The 20,961-nt window shown below is 35.9% G+C and overlaps 2 protein-coding genes and 1 long non-coding RNA gene across 3 annotated transcripts; 1 reads left to right on the forward strand and 2 right to left on the reverse strand.

Annotated features, from left to right (window-relative positions):
- Positions 1–3,812: 3,812 nt before the first annotated feature.
- Positions 3,813–5,083, reverse strand: LOC117240479. Its single transcript, XR_004494711.1, has 3 exons — positions 4,979–5,083; positions 4,103–4,393; positions 3,813–3,882 (listed from the first exon to the last, which is right to left on the reverse strand). It is a non-coding gene; the product is annotated as an uncharacterized LOC117240479 (long non-coding RNA).
- A 9,342-nt stretch (positions 5,084–14,425) lies between these two features.
- On the forward strand, positions 14,426–16,945 carry LOC117237591 (mitochondrial import inner membrane translocase subunit TIM50-C-like). Its single transcript, XM_033501716.1, has 8 exons — positions 14,426–14,654; positions 14,888–15,228; positions 15,310–15,429; positions 15,511–15,618; positions 16,130–16,261; positions 16,347–16,470; positions 16,547–16,650; positions 16,716–16,945. Exons 1-8 carry the CDS (start codon positions 14,513–14,515, stop codon positions 16,806–16,808), a joined length of 1,164 nt encoding a protein of 387 aa, XP_033357607.1. The 5' UTR covers positions 14,426–14,512; the 3' UTR covers positions 16,809–16,945.
- Positions 16,946–17,040: 95 nt separating this feature from the next.
- Positions 17,041–20,252, reverse strand: LOC117235085. The gene is made up of 11 exons (XM_033496779.1): positions 19,862–20,252; positions 19,689–19,790; positions 19,468–19,598; positions 19,301–19,391; positions 19,099–19,218; positions 18,781–18,979; positions 18,570–18,705; positions 18,236–18,456; positions 17,809–18,074; positions 17,563–17,736; positions 17,041–17,485 (listed from the first exon to the last, which is right to left on the reverse strand). Exons 1-11 carry the CDS (start codon positions 20,103–20,105, stop codon positions 17,076–17,078), a joined length of 2,094 nt encoding a protein of 697 aa, XP_033352670.1. The 5' UTR covers positions 20,106–20,252; the 3' UTR covers positions 17,041–17,075.
- Positions 20,253–20,961: the final 709 nt, after the last annotated feature.

Raw genomic sequence — 20,961 nt, forward strand, 5'->3', positions numbered from 1 at the left:
CACGCCGGATTTCCGTATGCAACAACGCGGTTCCACGTACCTATCCTGCGAAAATTTTTGGCATCGACCTACATTATTCCAAATAGCAATTTCCGTGGCAAGCATAGGTAGAAACTTTCTAAATTGATTAAAAGGAATTAAAGTCGAGCCTCTAAGTTCGATGAGAAAGATCCATTAGTTGTATCGGTTAAATTAGCCGGACGTTTGGCTGATTCACGAGACAGCTAATCGCTGTATGACACAATATAAATCATCGATGCCACTCGAGCTTCAGACGAGGTAATTAAAATATCATTTGAACGTTCGGGGAAAATTATCGTAACGGTTGCTTAAACTCACCGATTACTCGACGCTATGGGAACGTTAGATTCCAGGTGTCGAGATTCCTACGCTCGTATTATTATCTCGATAATAATAGTAATTAAGCCGTTTCCAGCAGTTCGTAGCAACACTTCGCGCGTAATATGTGTTCCTAATCCGAAGCAGCATATGGTCCAACATGTTCGCCGTCATCGCCCTCTTCTTCGTCCGCCGTTTAAATTTCCCATTTAAGTGCGTTATGCCCGTTCACCATTTACAGCTCGTACTAGATATTTCGCGAGGCTATATTATCGATCAGTCATTCCTGTTGACGAGGGGTGAAACTCAATCTACAGGACCCTCTCCTCTACGAACACTAGCTGCTTGTATCGTTTCAATATGTCTACAGGACAGTAAAATATTCCTGTTGCTACTAGTCTTCTAGATAATCGTATACTTTTTTAATGGAAGATTCTAACGACTAAATCGATGCTTCAAATTGTTGCCTCGGATCGTTCGTCTTAGAAGTACCGTTTAATTGTGTGCACGATTGACGACACATCGTCTACGATATTATAAATTAATAATTATAGGATGATGAATAATTGAGAAAAACAAAGTAATTAATTTTAGCAATGGATGACGACATATAGATGTTAAAGAACCAACCAAAGTATCCACTAAATTGCACGACGAAGGATTTAGAAAAAATCGAAATCATAGTGATTCTTGGCCTATCTATTTCCTCGATATTTCCGTATGCCATAATATCGACGCGCCGACGTATTTCAAAATCCCCCACGCGAAATGAATCACTCTAAAATCGCCTACACGCTACATTTAGATTCAAATAATACGCAAGTATACACACAGATCCCATTGACGTAGAAAATCGATAAATAAGACTTTACGAATGGATACATGGAGACCATCTTCCTCGTCCTATTCCAGTCTCAATGTACGAAAGTCCACCCTTTAGCTCCGGCCCTTACTCCCTCGTGATGTAATGGGTGCATAAATTATACAGTCTGAAATATGCTAATGCTGGGCTCAACCGGGCGCTGCTATATCGGGGGACATAATCTAATAAAAAAGTCGGCATCCTCGGAGGAAAGTCCGAGAAACGTTCTCGTATTCAGTACGGTTTCGTGGCCAAAGATAAGATCAGGTGGTTAACTGCGAGCGTGGCTTTTCCGTGTCGCGCTAATTACGATCATTTTAATTAATCGGCACAAATAGTATCAGGGTTCGCGGCACGTTGATATTAACACGCGATTGTATGGGCTGTTTATCAAGAGCGTACATAATTCTGTTTCGCTCGCAGTGAGCAAGAATGCGGTGTAATTATTTAATCTTCGCCGAGACTCGCAACTATCGAGCAACCGGTTCGTCGTAAAATATCGATATCGCGGCGTCTCTCGAGTAAGACATTCATGAATATTTAAGAGTGGACGGTTTAATATTCGACAAACTGTTTCTCAAGGTGTCACGACGAGCGTCGCCTTTCTTAAACGTAGCGTAAATAATCTTTTTACACGAATATTACCCTGAACATCATGAACGTAATTTTTTCCTCATCGCCACGCTAAATAATAAAGCGATCTGTCGAATGTTGCGGCTGAATGTCTCGCGCGTCCTCGACACAATCCAACATCGATTCATTATACATATATCGCGCCGTTAACGTTCCACCTAAGACGTCTCGTCTTCTAACTGAAATTCTAATCGAAACACACCAGCACGAAACGTAAGACACGCCGTTCACCTGATCGCGAACAGGCAAATGGAAACGTTAATAATACAAACACCATCGAACGTAATCTCGAACGAAATCCGAGATAACGTTCTCCATTGTTTGCGATTAATATCTCTCCTTGCCAAAGAGAATTGATTCCCTTCGCGAAATCGCAACGAGTTCGTACAACGGCGTTTTGAATCGCGTCCAAAACGCGATACGTCAGCGTACGATACACGTTGTTAAACATTCACCATTGTCTAGTTACGTTTTCAACTTCGCGAGCGACTATTTGTCTCGCAGCTCTAAATAGAAATTCTCGTTCAATCCGACCGACGACAAGCAGCCCGTTAAACGGCGAGTAACGAAAAGAGCGACGCCCCGACCACGTTTTCCAGCCCCTCCCCTCCCCCGGCGGTCCATAGAAGTTCGGGAAAACCTATTTCACGAGCTGATCGCTTTTCTTCGAAGCCACGTCAGAGTTCGTTCGCTTTCTTTTCAGATTTCCTTCCTTTTTCTTTCTGCCTTTTACTCCTGAAGTCTTTCTTTCACAGACAAGGAGTCGTTAGTTCGAGATAACAAATTAAGGAAGAAGCAATGCTGAAAGGACGGAAGGGAGCAGAACGGATTCTACAAAGGTATATTACATTCATTTCACTCTGGCAAACGACCGATATATCTAATCATTAGAAATCTGCATAATGGTCAGTTGGCGTGTCTCGTACGCGCACTCCATGTACACCTAGGCCTGAAACGGCTACCTTCTCTGCACATTTAGAAACACCGGGGCAAGCGGATAACAAATTCCCTGCTTTAACGTTCATCGACGTACCGTTGAATTGCGAGAATTCGCCATTAACGAGCCCGCAAAAACTGATCTCGAAAGATTGATGCTCGAAAAGCGATAAAACACGGCGGTATATATTTTTCAATTAAAAGTCAATCTATTTGACATTAAGCCCTTGGGTCTGTAAGATATTGTATTTATCTCGAGCTTGTATTTATCAAAGGATTGCACCAAGAAGAACTACTAACGACATCTGCCAAGATCGTGTCAAACATGTGCTGCATACTACAGAGCAGGTACAACATAGGTCTGACACGCAGTGAGTCACACGATATGATCAACAACTTTATAACAAAAATAATCCTATAAGATTGAAATTTAAATGGGATTATGAAATTTTACGCAATCATCTATTATTAATTAATCAACTATTTATTTTCCACCTATTTGCTTTGAATTATTTCATTTATTTGAATATTATCGCTAATTATGCATACATTTAATATTAATGTAGGCTTGTTAGTATATTAATGTAACTCGTTAATAGTGCTAGGAAAGAATCAATCAATGTTTTTCTATGATATAGGAAACCAATATTTCCTACTTTACGAGATATTAAACTATCTTGTCTTACGTGACAAAACATTAAAATACAGCTTGCCTAATCATAGATCTAACTTAACTTAAAGATAGCCTATCTAACCGTAAATCTACTTGGATGAAAAAGATCCTGCGTAACAGCAATTCTTAAAATGAAGTTAATAAATATCACTATTTCTTTCTGAACGAAGAGAACTACTTGAATTATTCCCGATTGCCACGTATCGCAACATTAAAAAATTAATTACAGGTTAACGTCAGTTCCACTTCAAATTAAATAAAGTGCGGCAGATTCTAACGTTACTCTTCAAGAATTTATAACAGTGTTGATTAATAATAATAATAAAGAAGATTCAAGTTCTAATAAATATGCTATGAAAATATGTACTTGCATTCCTGGCTTCTGAAACATCATTGAATCCTCTCCAGAGAACAGGAGAGAGTGGAGGTTATGAGAAACCTTTAACAAAATGTGACATATTATAATTTGTTCCTTAAAAGACACAGTGTTAAATGTATGCAGCATCTTACATAATTAATGAACTTTATTAATCTTGGAACTATTTACATTATGATTCAATATTGAAACTTCAAAATTTCGTTTCGACAAAAAATAATAATAATTCAAGCAAAATACAAAAGATAAAATAAATTGCAGTAGAATATGCAAAAATACTTACATTCTTGAACTCCTGAACAGGCTGAATCCTCTTGAGCACCGATTCTAATACCGAAAACAGATATTTAAAAAAAATGTACGTATACGTAAAAAGAGAAAAATAAAATACTAGTAACGCGCTCGTTTAAGTGATTCGATGAACAAGCACTGACTCTAATTACGCGTATGACTACTATAATTACGTAAATAAGTTTCATAAAAGCTTAAAAAACACTTTGCAGAATATTGAAAACACTATTACGCAGCATACACCGACTCTATCAACCGCATTGCACGCGATCCCAAACATTGCCTGAAAGTAAAAGGACGTTAGTAGAAGAGAGAAAGAGAGGGAGAGGGAGATACTTCTAAACGAGCATTTGTGTACAAAAACATTACATATATAGTTTTTATAAAGCTATCGAGGAGACAACTGATTGTTGTCTATCTTTCAAAGTGTCGTAAATTAATACTACGAGAGCGGAATACGTATTTAATACTGATACGAATAAATATAAGATATTATTTGCGAATATCAAATATCCCTGAGTAGCGTTAAATATTTAAAAATACTGTATATAAATGATTTAACAAATTATGTCACGATTATTTGTTAGAACAGTTTGGAATATATATATATATCCAATAATAGATATATCAGGTTGTATAAATATTCAAAAATACTTGCAACAAATAAAAATTCTTCGGTTAAACTTGCTTCAAGAACACGATAATGTTACACGAAAAGCTGAACGTGTAATAACGAATAAACAAGATGGCGCTACTACAGAGAATTTGCGCGGGAAGTGCATCAAAATGCTAATTATTACGTGTAGTAATTCTCCACGAGTTACGACTTAAGGTATCAAATATGTACCAATAATATAAAAGAAATTACCGAAACACCAATGAAAAGCCATCGAAAAGACTGCTAATCATCATGGCGCCTACATTTTGAATTCCTATTGCATCGATGTTTGTCCCGTCATTAACCAATAATCTACGTAAAAGAAAACCAACAATTGAAAACATATACGCATATAACTAAAATCAGTTACAGTAAATTAAAACGATAATCGAATTTAACATCTCTCTCAGGCAATACAAGCTATCGAAAACTGAAGTAACCAAGTATACAATCAAAATAAACCTAATAGTTGTTAATTGTAGTTATGTATAAAATAGGCAAAATAGCAATAGGAATATTACGCAGTTAACGAGCCATGCACAGAATAATACGTCTTGACACCATAATCTTCGATTCCTGAATGCCGAATAACACCCCGCGCCGCGTTTCACCTTCAAATTTCGCATTGGTGGGGATAGTTCGGCGTGAAGTCGGGCGTATTCGATTACACATCGGCGATATCTTCGAAAAATCGTGTATTGTAAGAAATATTTTCATAAACATATCATATCTCACACAAAGGAAGAGTGAAACTGCAACATGGATACGTTAGAAATTAATTTTATTCGGTCAAATAATAATCATTAATGAATAGACATATAATTAAACGTTACGAATGTTAGTTCTACACATATAATTAAAATGTTGGTGGTTTCTATTATAAAATTATATTTTTGATGGAACTTTTTAGTTATCTGTTATACAAGAATTTATATCGCTGTTTTACTCATATGGTTGGTTTATACCACAAATATCGTTAATACTATTACCACTAATACTATTATATCAACACGATTACTATAGTATAATACTTAATTATTCAAGTTGCTATTAATATAAAGTAAAGAACGTTGTAGAGATAATAATATTTCAATAATTAAAAAATATTAGCATTAACAGAAAAATAATGAACAAATTATTCTGTCATGAAATGAAAGGGAATGTTATTCTTAATCGTCGTTTATGTGTAATTACTTAGCCTAAAAAAAGTTGTTCATAAAACTTGTATAAAAAAATATTACCATATTTCGGTGCACTCAAGTCTTTCATATTTTATAATGAAATCTGAAAAATACATTCGTTAACTATATGCATGCACTTGCAGTAGATGAATATCAGCACAGAAACGTAGGTTGGATCTGACATGCAATTCTTCCTCCGGTCGCATTTTCGAGGGTCAGCTGACGTTACCAATTTTATGTCACATGCGACTTTATCGATTCAGTCTAAAACAAGATTAAAACTTAGGATTAAAGCAGAATGTGATTATCGGATTATAAACTATTATTGTAGATATGATATAAAATTCTGTACTTTTATAATATTTATATTATCTTAAATAACATTTCTTACAACGATGATTTACAACAAGAAATTAACATTGAAAATCCTTTCCAACGCGATCTTACTTAATAAAGGCAATGGAAAAGGACAAACAAACACATCACGCATCTAATAAAAACGAAAGATCGTAAATATGTTCGATGTAACAGTTTTCTATATTTTTCAAAATTTTTTTTTGTCTCCGGCATTTTCCCCAAACGCGTTAGAGACCATTTATTGTAATTTTAGATAACAGAATTTTTTTCAGATTTTTGTCTTTTGAACTTATGTTATCAAAGTAAAAAGAATACCTATATAATAATTTTTACTGTTCTTCGAGCCTATAGAGTTTCACCCAAATCGGAACCGGACCGGTCGCAACCTTTCGTTGTAGACACTCGTTCAACCCTTCCCCTCAAAATCGGGAAAGCTGATACTGCAATGGTCGCTTTGACACCTGTTTCTAATCACCAGACATCGCATTACATCTAAACCATTCCCGTAAATTTCCCCTAGTGTTCGTCAGGATGTTACATATTCGAAGGGGTTAAACAAATAGGAGGACGAACCAGTAAGACTGACCTGACACGTTCTACTTTACATATAATAGGAGCCCATAAGTTAGAATGCAAAGAGGCGATAATATACCAAGCTGGTGCGTACGAGACCATAGCTGAAGGCTTGTTGGCGCAATTGTACACAATGGTCAAACCGGTGGGCCAACCGAGTCGAAGACTAAAAAAGGAAAAGAAAGAAGGAAGAGCACAGAGAGTGGGAAAGGTCCAGTGTCGAAACATTTGGATCCCAGTTACTGGGTCCGGGTACAATGCATTGATTAATGAAGGACATCAAGACCGACACGCTGTACCCGCTAAGAATTTAATATGGACCAACACCGTGTGATGCCGTCCGGATGTTTTACTAGCGTATTAAGCCTGTCTAACGATGCCCCGGGTGAGAGACGAACATATTTTCGTCTTTGATATACGTCCCCTTGTCAAGGATGTCAGGTGGCGGATCCACCGAGAATGATTGCTAATAAAGAAGAAATAATGATCCTATTTCTTCCCCGAGGTTACCTTTCGGTAAAAAATGTACACGGTAAGTCGAGCGATGTTGTTTCGGATAACTTAATGCTTCATTTCGTACCCTTCTCGCGCCATGATGAAAAAATGAAAAAAGAAAGAAGGGAAAAGTTTCTCGATCGAAATTTATCGGTTACGTTCGAAAGTGTACCGAAGAAATGATGCTTTTTAAAACCATCGAATCTTAATTGCACGAAAACCTACATCGGTCTAGTACGTAAAAATGTCGAAGGAACGCTTCACCTTTTTTCTCGTTTCGTAGATATCATAAATTCGTTCACCGATACAAACTTCGGGGTAATAGCTTGCCAGACGTAAAACTTCACTGGGGAATCGTTCTGGAGTTAATAAAAAATTCGAAGGTGCTTCGCGTCTGGCAAAAGTCGTTCAATCTCGGTCCTCGGTGAAAACGTATCGCAGTAATGAACGCGAAACAGTTTCTTGCGCCAAGCACCTCCTCGAAATCGCGGCGCCGCAGTAAATTCTCTGGATCACGAACAATGCTTGCAGCCCTCGGCTCGCACCGGATCTATATATTTTTTGATCCGGTCCTTCGCGAAACGTATCGCCGTACGGCGTCTAAATTATTGCCGCGCGGATGAGTAAAAGGTATTGTTCGATTCGGATGCACGTTACGGTTATAGACGCGGATCACCGGTAAGAATAAAGTCACATTGTCCGGATAGTACGGGCGTAAGACAGTAACGGACGTTGGTCGTCCAACTGAACAACGATGAACGATGATGGACCATTAGTCAACGGTTACCGAACTAGGGAAAAAGCACGGCTTACAGCTCGCCGCCGTAGCATAGTAGCAAAGAAATAAAAACGGCTTGAAAATCTGTCTGTTTTCCATTCCGAATTTCTCTCTTTCTTTATCTCTCTCTCTCTCTCTCTCCTTTTTCTGAAATAGCTCTGATTAACTTCATTCACGTGCTCCCGGAAAATCGCTTGAAATAATTACGGAAGACTTAATTTACTCGATTCGGTACGCGACTAGAAAAATCCGCTGGAAATTCGGAGAAATTCGAGGTCGTTCTGAATTCGACCATGGAACGGAATGAGTATGATAGAGAATATTCATGAGTTCCTGCTAGGGTTTCCTTTCTTTTCTTTATTTTTTTTTTTTTTTAATCACCATCAAGTTGGAAGTTCCAGCGATGAAGGTTAATCGAAAAGTATAAAACTTGATGTTGGAATTTTATGAACTTGTACATAAAGGTGATATAATATATAACGTAGGATGTTAAGATATGTCAGCTAGCAGTATCGTCAATTTTCGGATAAACGCTCGCCTATATGCTAGACATTTTGATCACGTCCCGGTGCGTGTACGTGTACGCATGAAATTTCATTTACAAGTATTCGTCGACGAGGGAACCCAGAATCACGTACGATAATCGGTCACTCCTACCAATCGTTATTACTTATTCAAACGTGCAAAATATATAACAATTAATTTTATACGATAAATATATATAAATAAATATGATAAATTTATCGTTTTTCATGAAATTTATTCGATGAAATTTCATGCAACAAAAATTGTGGCGCGACCTTTCGCAATTAACTATTCCGACAGGTAAAATCTGATTACGATACGAACGTATTCCGCCAAATTCTTAAAAAGTTTCATGATTCGTTTAATGTATCGCTAAACTTAAGCTAACCAGACCGTCGTCAAATTTTTTCCCTCCGAACCTATTATCCGAAATGACGGTCGTCTACAGCTCGAGCAACCTGAAAAATATAGCCGTCCTTCCACCACGCATGAGGCTCAAGATTCAAAATGACGTAGAAACAAGTAAAAGCGCAAGAGTAATCCAGCTCCTAAAAAAAAAAAAAAAAAAAAAAGAAGAAGAAAGAATTCTGTCCTTCGCGTCTAATCTCAGTAAATCACGACGAGCAGGCAATTTTTGATTTTTTCCAACCATAAAAATTGCAAACGAGATTTCTCAAAACATGGAAAAACATTAAAACCATTACCAGAAATATTCATTTAATTCACAAAGGATTAAGCAACGTTACGGATTATCCGATTGTTACTCGGCCGGCTGGGGAAATGTATGGTCTCGCAATTCGTTCAAGTTATTTCGAACGATATACATTTTATTAAAATCGATTCGTTAACAAGGTACGCGGGGCTCGGTCGTACGATAAATTGCAGCGTAATATCGGAATACATGGCGAAACAATGAGAAATGATCACGTTGCAATAACACCGCGTTCGAATAAGTTTCCTAGATACGTAGGTTCGGCGGGACAGCCAGCTACGCTCGTTAAAGCCCAGTACTGAAGACGATGCGTTTGCGAGTTCGAATCCCATCCATCTAAACACAGAACGGAAAGTTGCTTTTAAAAGTAATATACAACAGGCCTCCCTTGCGTGTGCTGTGGATGTACTTTCTGGGAGTACTTGGTTAAAGGTGCTTGGTGTTAAGCACAACAGGGGCCCGACGATCAACTCGCGCTCTAGTCCACCGTCCCGCCCGTGGAAGTTTTAGCCGGTAAGAATCCGGCACTACCTTCTGCTCACCTGCGCAAGGGTGGTAAGGTGTCTATGAAGATTTCCTCCACGTAAAAAAAAAAAAAAAATGTTGTCAACACGCAATAGTCAGAAAGTATTAGGACTGGCTAGAACAAGAGGACGCGGGAAAGGGGTGCAACAGAAGTTAATTCCTGGAGCACCCCTGTCATAACGCGTAGGATGGTCATCGTGGAGTTTTTGTCGGTAGGAGTCCGACACTACTACTCTGCTGTTACGCAATTATTGCAACAGCGGAGTGTTCATGAGGATTTCTCCACGTACAAAAAAAAAAAAAGATACGTGGGTTCGCGATGTGAATTCACGCAAGACTTACGTTAACCAGAGGAGGAGAGGAAGAGAAAATGGAAGAGAGAGAAAGGACGAAAAAGGCATATACGTGAAAGCATCATCGTACTCTGTTGGCCGAGCTTTTGTCGGCGGTTCTACGCGCAGTACGAAACGAAAGAATGAAATTCGCACTGTCCCGAATGGTATTGTCCGCGACAGAGCACTGTAATCGATCGTCGCTCGATGAATGCCAGGAATAGGTGGTGAGCGGCGAGATCGAAGGGTGGAGAAGATAGGGTGCGTGCACGGACAGATACGCAGAGCCGATTTTTATTACCAGCCATCGCTTCCACGAGCTTTGTAATTCAGACGATCTATATGAAATCTTTCGGCCACTTTTATTCTCCGCATAAAGCAGAAACTTCGCTATCGAAGAAATCTATCCCTTAACGCGTTTGCTTTTCGACAGGAACGAACGATCTCGTCTTATTAATAGATAGACGATAAAAGAATTTTTTATTCCGTACCATTGGATATCTTACGGTGCTCAGCGTGCGAACGTTCGTGGAGTTTACAGGCGTACGTCGCGAAGACACGAACGGATACACGTTCGCACTTTTGTTTTTTAATTCTACTAGATCGGGCAGCGAAGAACGTACTTAGAAGAAAGTAATTCTGCTATTGCTTTTGTAGCAGCGTTGAAAGTATGACACGCGCAAAGACGCGTAAATACTCGTTTTACAATTCTCCCCACTCCGTAACTTTGATTTGCACGAGCGAGGGGGAGAAAAGCAATTTTTAGGTTAAAAGTGGGACGCAAAGTAGCGCGAAAAGTTAGATTATTAAAGTCTCCGAATGGCCTGAGGAGGCGTATTATCCGCGCTTTGGTTTACTTCAGATTAAGAAAGTTCAGGTGGCTCGCTTTCGCGTCAAAACCCGGCGAATCATAATAACGATCCGCAAATTCCACGTGTATTCGAGAGATAAAAAGAGAAGAGGAAAAGAAAAAAAGACGTGGAAGAGAGGGAGAAAGAGGGAAACAGGGGCTATACATCGAAGTTACATCGGCGAGTTTCTCGCGACAGGCGAATTAATAGTTTACAAACACTCGGTCGCAGGATGATTGCGAGCTTATATCGGCCGAGGGAAGCTACCTGGAGCGTGTTCGTCTCGTCCACGATTCTACCGTTATATTTATGCCGGCTGGAAACGTTGCTTTCCCACGCGAGGAGAATTACTCGCGTATCTCACGCACGCGCTTTTAGAACAACGCGCTCGACGCTGATCGACGAAATATCAGATCGTAGCCGATAAAAATGTCCTGCCTTCGCGGTACGTATGTACGTACGTTTGTTCTCTCGCGTAATGGAATTATCGTTCCACAGGCACCGCCGCACGCGATACTTCGATTACACCAAATGTTCCCTTTCGCGGCTGCTCGCTCGCAACCCTCGGCCTCTACGCCACCACCCTCTTACGCGCCTCGTTCTTCCCGTTCCATCCTTGGCGTTTGCGGTTGCTTCGATGCATATATGTAATTCGTACTTAGACGTCTACGTAGCTGGAAACTTACGACAGCCAATTACAATCGACGCTCGAGGCAGATTAGAAACGGGTACAAGAAAAAGATTAGAGGGTAGTTGGCGCGTCGATTTACGTTGTAAATCTCACGTCGCGATCTACCGTTCTCGGTCGGAGATTTCGATCGCCTCGAAAGGTAAATCATTGTCGATTCAGTCGGTCGGAGGAATGAATCGACGGGAGCAAAGAAAAGGGACGACAGCCGGGCTCGTGAATAGAACGTCGCCAAGGAACTTGAATGACTCCACTATTCTGAGCACCGAAAAGGAATTTCGTTGGGAAATCTTTCGACACGAGACGATGTAGAAGCGCGTGCAAATAGCACCGAGTCCGTGTGCGCGGGACACGAGTATCGCCTGGAATGAAGCTTTCTTCCATTTACATGCTACCGGCAGAGACATTTATAGACCCCGACGTTAAGAAGCGTCGTCGCCGTGACGATCCTATACTCGCGCACCAGCACGAATAATCGGTCATTTATCTAAAAAGAAATCAAATATTATGCCTGACAGATTATAGATTCGCGAGCATGCGTGGATCAATATCGAACTATGACTCAACTGTCTATTGTTCAACGAAACGTTCGATCATTCTAACTAGTTATTTGATCCCGTTCTGTAATGCCTAAATGTTATGCGATATCATACGGATAAAATAGAACAAAATGTTATAATTAAATGATTCCAGATTCTCTGTATTCCTATATTGTTATTACGCGCGTATAGGCATTAGTTCAATCGCGTAAAACGCATATTTGATTCGAATGGAATGTTTCGTACTTTCTGCCGCCGTGTGCCCGATGAATCGTTCCCTGCATTTTGCAAATTTCGATAGAAATTTCATTTTAATACAACGATTCTATCGTAAGTACAGCGGACTGCGATGCATCCCAGACAAATGAATTGCCAAAGGTGAAAGGGGAAAATTTAAAAGAAGAAGATTTAAAAAACGAAACGTCGAATGTCTGTAAGAGCAAAGAACGAGATAGGTGTAAAGGCGCAAAGTGGAATAGGTCTTTCGCCCGAAGGCAATTTGTCGCGAAAACCATGATGCGCAATCCGAAAGCAAAACATAAAACGTGTAGGGCAACGTCCAACAAACGGTACACGTATACGCGCGGCCTTTTTGTACTGGAACAAAGAATTGGTGTGCGTAGCTCGCTCGTCTGCACCGTGAAAATATTTCACATATTTTTGTTAGGAATTAATCCAACCCGTAATACTCGTTGGCCAGCGTGTTCACCGCTGAAAATTCTCTTGACAAACAACCCTCTCGGCTGCATTCGTAGCCCCGGCTCGCTAAAGGGCGCGTTGCTTTTGTGTTTGTGCGCTTCTCACGCGTGTATACAGAGAGCATGCGACCGCGCGTATAGAAGCGGTGAAAACGCGGGGAGATCCGACGAAATGGTCAGCGGTAACGTCCGCCTCCTCCTCGGCATCCCCACGACGCGTTTGCAATCCCTTGCACTCGTAGCACCTCTACTCGTACCGTATGGAATTCCTCAAGTTTGCCCAGGGACAGAAATTAGTTGGAGCGACGTAATTGCTCGAATGTATGCGTTCGGCCGTTAACGTTATGGCACCTCTCATTACGGTTCTAACAGCAGCTGACACAAACAGCAGACGGGTTCATCCCACGTGTACGGTTTATGTATTGCGGGGACAAAAATTTAAGCGTTGTCTTGGGAAATCCTGGAAAAATTCAACGATAAATTCGCGACCCTTCGTGGCGACCCTTTTTTACACAAACGTTGTACGTTCCAAGTGGAAGAGAAAGGGTAGACATCGTTAAGAGGATATTCGGGTAATTTTACTGTTGCACGTTTAAGAGAATAATAAGCGAAAACACGGTAATTAATATTTTCTATTGATAATACGTCATTTAACAATGGTCCTAATTTCGTTGGCGATCGTTATTCGAGATTGACGCGGCGAGTGAACGCTGACAAATTATTGTCATTCCATTGGGTCATCCCGTTAGTCATGATTAAGCAAATTTCATACCCGAGCTATTAATATTAGAGTGGTTGACCGCGCGATGTCCACAAAATTCCCCTGGCTAGTATAGAATGCATATACCGACCCGGCAACTACCGCCCACTAGCAAACTTCCTGAACTTGATTAAACCGGAAAAGGCTTCAGCTGCTACGCCCGCATTGAATTGAGAGACGGCTTTGTTTCAGACAATTAAATAATCGTTATTTAATAGAATGTAAGATTCGTTTCCAAATAATTAAATAATTGGAATAATTAGAATGATATAAAAAGTTGTGAAACCGTTGTTGTACAAATTTTAAACAACGAAATAACTTCGTTTAAATGTTTAATAACTTAATTTTATTTAAAAAAAATGAAAAGGTACAATAATAATTTAATATTTCTTTGAATTAAAGTTTGAATTTGTTACACGTAATTATGTGAAAACTTTTTCAAGTGCGTCATAATAACTCTAAAAGCTATTTGCTTACTTTCCGTCCCTCGCAATATTTAATATAATATATTAATAATGAAATATACAGTTATAATTATCTGCAACATCAATACATTTTTAAAAATTGATGATCATTAACCACAGACAAATGTTTTTGTTCTTTGTAAATTGCCTTAAGATATGTCGAAAAGCTAGATTTCTAAAACATCGACTGTGTTTAACATATTAGAAAATACGAACACGAGCTCTTTGCATACATCTGCCAGAAAGCTCATGAGTTGTTTAAAGTAATGGCATTTGCGACAAAAGGTGTACGACATTTATACAAGATATACAATGCAAATGCAACAATTGTATACTCAGCACTTCGTCTACCGGTCGCTCGGATATCAGTTGTCCAAACGGCGCAAAGATATTATTATAACACTGAAGGTAAGTAAATATAAAACCTATAACCTTATAAAGCCGAAACACGCGCTACACGCATGTTGTTTCTCGTGAAATTCTTTAAACGACATATATATCAGCGATAAATACCTTCATCGACTTTTTTTCCTAATAATACATTACTATTACGTAAATAATAAATTTAATTTCATGGTTTTTGGATTTTATAGAATGTACAACAGTATAAATAAATAACTTTCAATTATATATTTTTACAGCACATAGACCAAAAATAACTGGTAGTTTAACAAATATTCAATCATCGGGGGGAACTGTACAATCTCTAACGCCAGATGGATTAGACAATAAAAAGTTAGACGAAGAAGCAAAGGAGGAAGCAGAGGAAAGAGAAAAACGTGAACAATCGCAAAGAGTGCTTAAATATAGTTTTGCATTCTTAGGAGTATTCACCACTGTTGGACTGTCTTATGTAATATATAATTTAACACGAACAAAATATGACGAACATGGAAATGTTATTGAAGATGAATTCTCAAATTTACCATTCTACGAAAGAATATATAAAATGCTCAAAAGAGAATTTAATTATTACACTAAGGTATCGAAAGCACGAATGTATAATTTCTGAAATGAATAATTTTTACTTGCTTCGCTTTTAATTCGATCACATGCTTTCCAGATGGTGCAAGAACCTAGCAGAAATAAACTTCTTCCAGATCCACTAAAATACCCTTATATTCAACCTCCTTATACTTTGGTACTAGAATTGACAGATGTTCTAGTACACCCTGATTGGACAGTAAGTAGCATATTGTCTTTTCTTCCTTAATTTTAAATTTAATATATTATAAATATTTATTTCTATTAATCGATCGTCTAGTATGAAACAGGTTGGAGGTTTAAAAAGAGGCCTGGAGTGGACCAATTTCTAGAGGCTATAGCTCCACCACAATTTGAAATTGTAGTGTATACAGCAGAACAAGGGATGGTAAGCAATATTAGTTAATCAAATTGTCGTTGAATGATCTTACGTATCATTTTAATATAGTAATAATGATAATAATTGCCTGTCTCGATAGGTACAGAAATTTTTCTTATTTCATACCCTTGTATTCTAAGCATCCTTAAGTCTTTTTGTTTAAACAGAAGGCTCTTAGTTTTAACATTGTTTGTATAAAATAATTTATTGCTTCTATTTGTGCTTCTTTGGGGATTCACAGTATCTCAGGGTATTCCATTGCAATATGGAATCTACATGCTGAGTATCACAGACATTTGTACAGTATATGTTCTTTGGTTTCAAGTCCATACATATTGTATGTTGTACATTACACCATTTCCCTCATCCTATGGAATATGTTACTTTTACTAGTTTTATTAACTTCTCTTCTGGCTAATCTGAGCTGTGCTATGTTCTCTATTATATGTATATTATTTTAATATATCATATATGTAAAATGATGATAAAATATATCATTTATGTAATATATCACCTTTAGACTGTTTTTCCTATCTTGGATATCTTGGATCCTAATGGATATATCATGTACAGACTAGTAAGAGATACAACACGTTTTGTAGATGGTCACCATGTTAAGGATTTAAATGCTCTTAACCGTGATCTTAGTAAAGTAAGTATTGAACCCATAATTTACATCCACCTTTTATGTAAAGCAATTTTTGTCTATTATATTTTATTTTATTTGTTACTATTAGGTCATAGTAGTTGACTGGAACCCAAAGAGTACAAAATTTCATCCTGAAAACACGTTGCAGTTACTGCAATGGACTGGTAATGACGATGATACGACACTGTATGATTTAGCTGCATTCCTCAAAGGTGCATTTCTTTTTACAATCTTGACTAATATATTCTGGAAATTTAGTTATTTATTTTGTTGGTTATTGCTTTTTAGTTATATTAGCGACAAATGTGGAAGATGTAAGAGAAGTTCTTACTTATTATAGACAGTTTGAAAATCCATTAAAAGTTTTTAGAGAAAATCAACGAAAATTCTTGGTATGTATTGCGTTATATCTGTGTATTAAATCTTGATACTTATAATCTATAAAATTTGTTTACAGATGCAAATGGAAGCAGAGGAAAATAAAGCACAGCAAGAAAGTAGTAAAGTACTCACGTCAAAATGGAAGCCGTCTTTTCACTGGGATCGCTAAATCGCTAGAAAATTCAATGTAAAATACAAAACTCTGCAAATTGTCATTAATATATTCGTTCATTTTGTCGATGCATATTATGTAACTATTATTGTATAATTTTTGCTATAAATAAATAAGTAATTCATATGTCGAAATATTTTGTTTTATTATAAAAAATAATTTTAAAGTAATTTTATATATATATATATATAAAATATATATATAAATTAAATAAAAAATAAGTATCAGATATTGCAATTACATAAATACATATTTTAAAATATTTTACACTCTTTGTCTTTTTCGTACACTTCCCCTTTTTGTAGAACGTGTAGTTTTAACTTTTGGTAAAAGATCTTGTAATGCATTACTGTCATCCAAATAACTTATATCTACTTCTTGAGATACACTTATTAATTCTTGAGTATTAATTGGAGTAGATACATTCTCTATTTCTTCTTGTGATAAAATTGGTGCCTTTGTATCTGCAGATTCTAACCAGTTTAGAACTTTTTGATGAGGTGCTGCTGTTAAAGGCAATGGGACTTCTTCATATATTTCCCACACAGCTAAAAGTTCAGGTGCTAATATATCCATATAGGTGTTTAATTTTTCAAGAGATTGCTTCCAACTTGGTTCAAAACAGTCAACTGAGTCATGCTTATGCTCCAATCGTAACTTTTTATTCGTGAAACCTATCAAGTTAATGTACATATAACAATCATATACAACCTTTAACTTTTTTTTAAAAACGACTTATCAATTTACTTACTTTTAAAAGGATAATGCATATTTGACTTGCTAGACATTGTAAGAGGTGCTATAGCATCTGTTTCTATGGATACTGCATTTTGCCAAGCATTCAATATACAGTATGATTTACCATTGATAGGTGAATATTTATCTAACGCAATATCATGTGTTAAGCACTGATAATATATGTCACCTAAGAAATATATTTAGATTAAAGCTTGCTTCAATTGTCAATATACAATATAAAAAGCAGCAAACTACATACCAATAGAATTTTGAAGAAATAGAAATATATTCTGAGTGTCATTTTTTATCAGAGAAGAACCAGTATTGGATAGTTCAAACCTATCTCTCAAATATGGATTTAAGCACATTCCTTGCATTTGAGATTCATTTAATGTTTCTTTAATGTGAGGAGGAGTATATGGAAAATTATATGATTGTGGAATTTCATTATCTGTCCAAGTATTTACAATGACTGTAGTTTCACCAGCAATTTGACTGGATAAAACAACAAATTCTTTATCGTCTCTAAAAATGATAAATTAATTAGTTATACATATATATATATAATATATAATAATATAACTGATATATATATATATATATATTGTATATTATATTATATATATATTGTGTGTGTGTATATATATACACAATTCATCTATAGTTACATTTTTATTTTCTTTTACCTAGCTATGACAGAACTTGTAAGTGGTGGACTTTTAAATTGATGAGTCCATTTCTGTTGCACACACTGCTGCGGAGAACGACTATCACACATTAACATACTATGATAAGTTCCTATATACCTGCAAAAATTATTTCTACTAGCAACATCTATTGAAAGATGTTCACATTTTTCCAAATAAAATTTTGGGCACATTGTTAATGCTGGTTGATCAAATGGAACCTATAATATGGAATGTATATTCATCCTTCTCTTATATAGACAAGAAATTATTTCCACAATATATTAGAAATAATAATATTAAAAACAATTAGTATCAATATTTTTATTCTTACCCGAACATCAAGATAATGAAGACAGCATCTATCTACAAGTAAAAGAATATTAGGATCTGCAGATTGAAATTTTATACTGCTCCATGAATCATCTAACACAGTGGCTTGCATTACAGTATTACAATTTATTGGTTTCCTAGAAAATCAAAGGTAAATTTAAATTTCTTATTCATAAATATAAAGAGCATATACACATTTAAATTATATTCACATTTTAATTATATCCCATAATGTTACACATCTTTCAACATTTACTAAACAATATTGATTTGCATTAATAGGACTTAAATCTGCACCAATATATGGTGTCTTCGATGTTTGTGTATGTATTTCAGTAAGCTTACATTTATTATCACGTTCAGATAATGTATAAAAATTACAATGCCGTTTATATCTACCTAAAAACATACCTATAAAATATTAAATCAAATATTAATTTTATAATTAATAAAAATTTTAAGTTATCAATACTATACTGCCTTTTATCTCAAATACTAGTTTAAGAAAATGGGTATGTATGTATACTTACATGCATCAACATTGACGTTATGTTTTAATTCATATAATGTACCACTGAGTTCACATTTAGCTGCCTTTTCGAAGAGTGGTTTCCATAAAAAATCTTCTATATTGTCAAGGGGAACACTTACTAAAAATACATTAAAACAAAAGATACAATGATTGTAAACCATAATAAAAAAAAAGAAAATAATTTTGTTATGTACCAATACCTAATTCTCCCATAAATGGAAAAAGTAAAATATTTTTATTATATAATTGTACACAGTCTATTGATCCTCCAGTATAATACCAATTATAGACCTAAAAGAAATTTATCTAAATTTGAATTTCTGTTAAAAAGCATCTAAAATTTCATGTAGATATCAGTTTATCTTACTCCTTCAAAACAAGGATCGGGATCTTTGTCAATAATTTTTGCTATATCTGCTACATATTTAGGTATCTTGGCAGTAATTTCACCTTTCGTATGATTCCATTTTATGTCCTTCTTATGTATTAGTTTTAACTCTATAAAAATATTATTAAATATACACACATATATATAAATACAAATATAAACTTATTTTATAAAATTAGCACATTTATTATTAGATTTACCTTTCTCATGTTTTAAATAATAGTGTTTCATTCTTTCTATATCACTGTTCACATAATTCTTAAGAGTAACTAATTCTAATGCGGGATCTTCTTCATTCAACACTGTATAATTTAGAAACATATATGCTTATATTCATTTATATATTGATATTTAATTAACTCAATAAACTTACTATTCCTAGGAACTTTAGCAGGTGGTAGTAAAGGCTTTGGTAAGTCACAATGATAAGGATATTCTTGGTACCGTTCTATAACATTTTCCAACTCAGAATCAGCTGCAGAGAAAGTGCTATGTAAATTATATCCAGGTACTAAATAATGAGGGTAATGTTTTAAAAATGCTAATTTTAATTTATCTTGCAAGTTTGTTTTAGCACGTTGATATGACTTCGATGTTAAAATACTCTGCTTCTCCATTTTAAATATCTTTTATATAGATAGCATGAGCAGTTTTCTGATAAAATTTATTATATTACTGTTCTTTCTTCCACTTTTCACTTTGATGGAAAATAACACAATCGATGGAAATTATTCCACGTAGCGTAAACGAAAAGTTAACCAAAATAAGTTCTACAATCAACATGTTACGCTATGAAAATACATAATTAGTTTACATTGCAATACGTATAGAAAATAAAACAAGTTTTTAGTTTTTTTAAATATTTTTTATACATTCTTAATGATTAATGTTTTTAGTGTTTAATGGTTATTAATTAACCAATATTCATAACGCCGGTAATACATTTGTTTACAGGAAAATATAATACACATGCTCAAAACTGTCATAGAATACAAAATTAGATTGAAGCATGCCGTACATTTTAGAAAAATAGATTTCAACGCACTCTACATCGTAAGAAATGAATTATACACATGATTTTACACTTCTGGATCAATAATGATCTACCTAAAAGATATACCGCAAAATTAGATTTGATCTTGAAATTAATGATCTATAACTATGAGACTACTTGTTTTACCATTTGTTATCATTTACACATTTTTTTTTACACCCGATATATTTTTTATTATAATTTTACTATTAGAAAAGTAAAGAGTTATTTCAAGGGATGTTACAGAAAGTTACTTGAACGAAAATCAGGAAGAAACATAAAAGTTTTAATTTCGGTTGAATATTTACTAAATATATAAAATTTTTATTGAATGTACAATACAGATTATTGTAATAAGTATGAACTTACAAAGAAAATTGGTCTCTTAATGTATTGTCATCTTTCTTTACTTTTTATTCATGTAGAGAACATAGGGTATA

The sequence above is a fragment of the Bombus vosnesenskii genome, unplaced genomic scaffold, assembly GCF_011952255.1.
Source record: "Bombus vosnesenskii isolate JDL3184/JDL3185 unplaced genomic scaffold, Bvos_JDL3184-5_v1.1 scf7180000013264, whole genome shotgun sequence".
NCBI lineage: Eukaryota > Metazoa > Arthropoda > Insecta > Hymenoptera > Apidae > Bombus > Bombus vosnesenskii.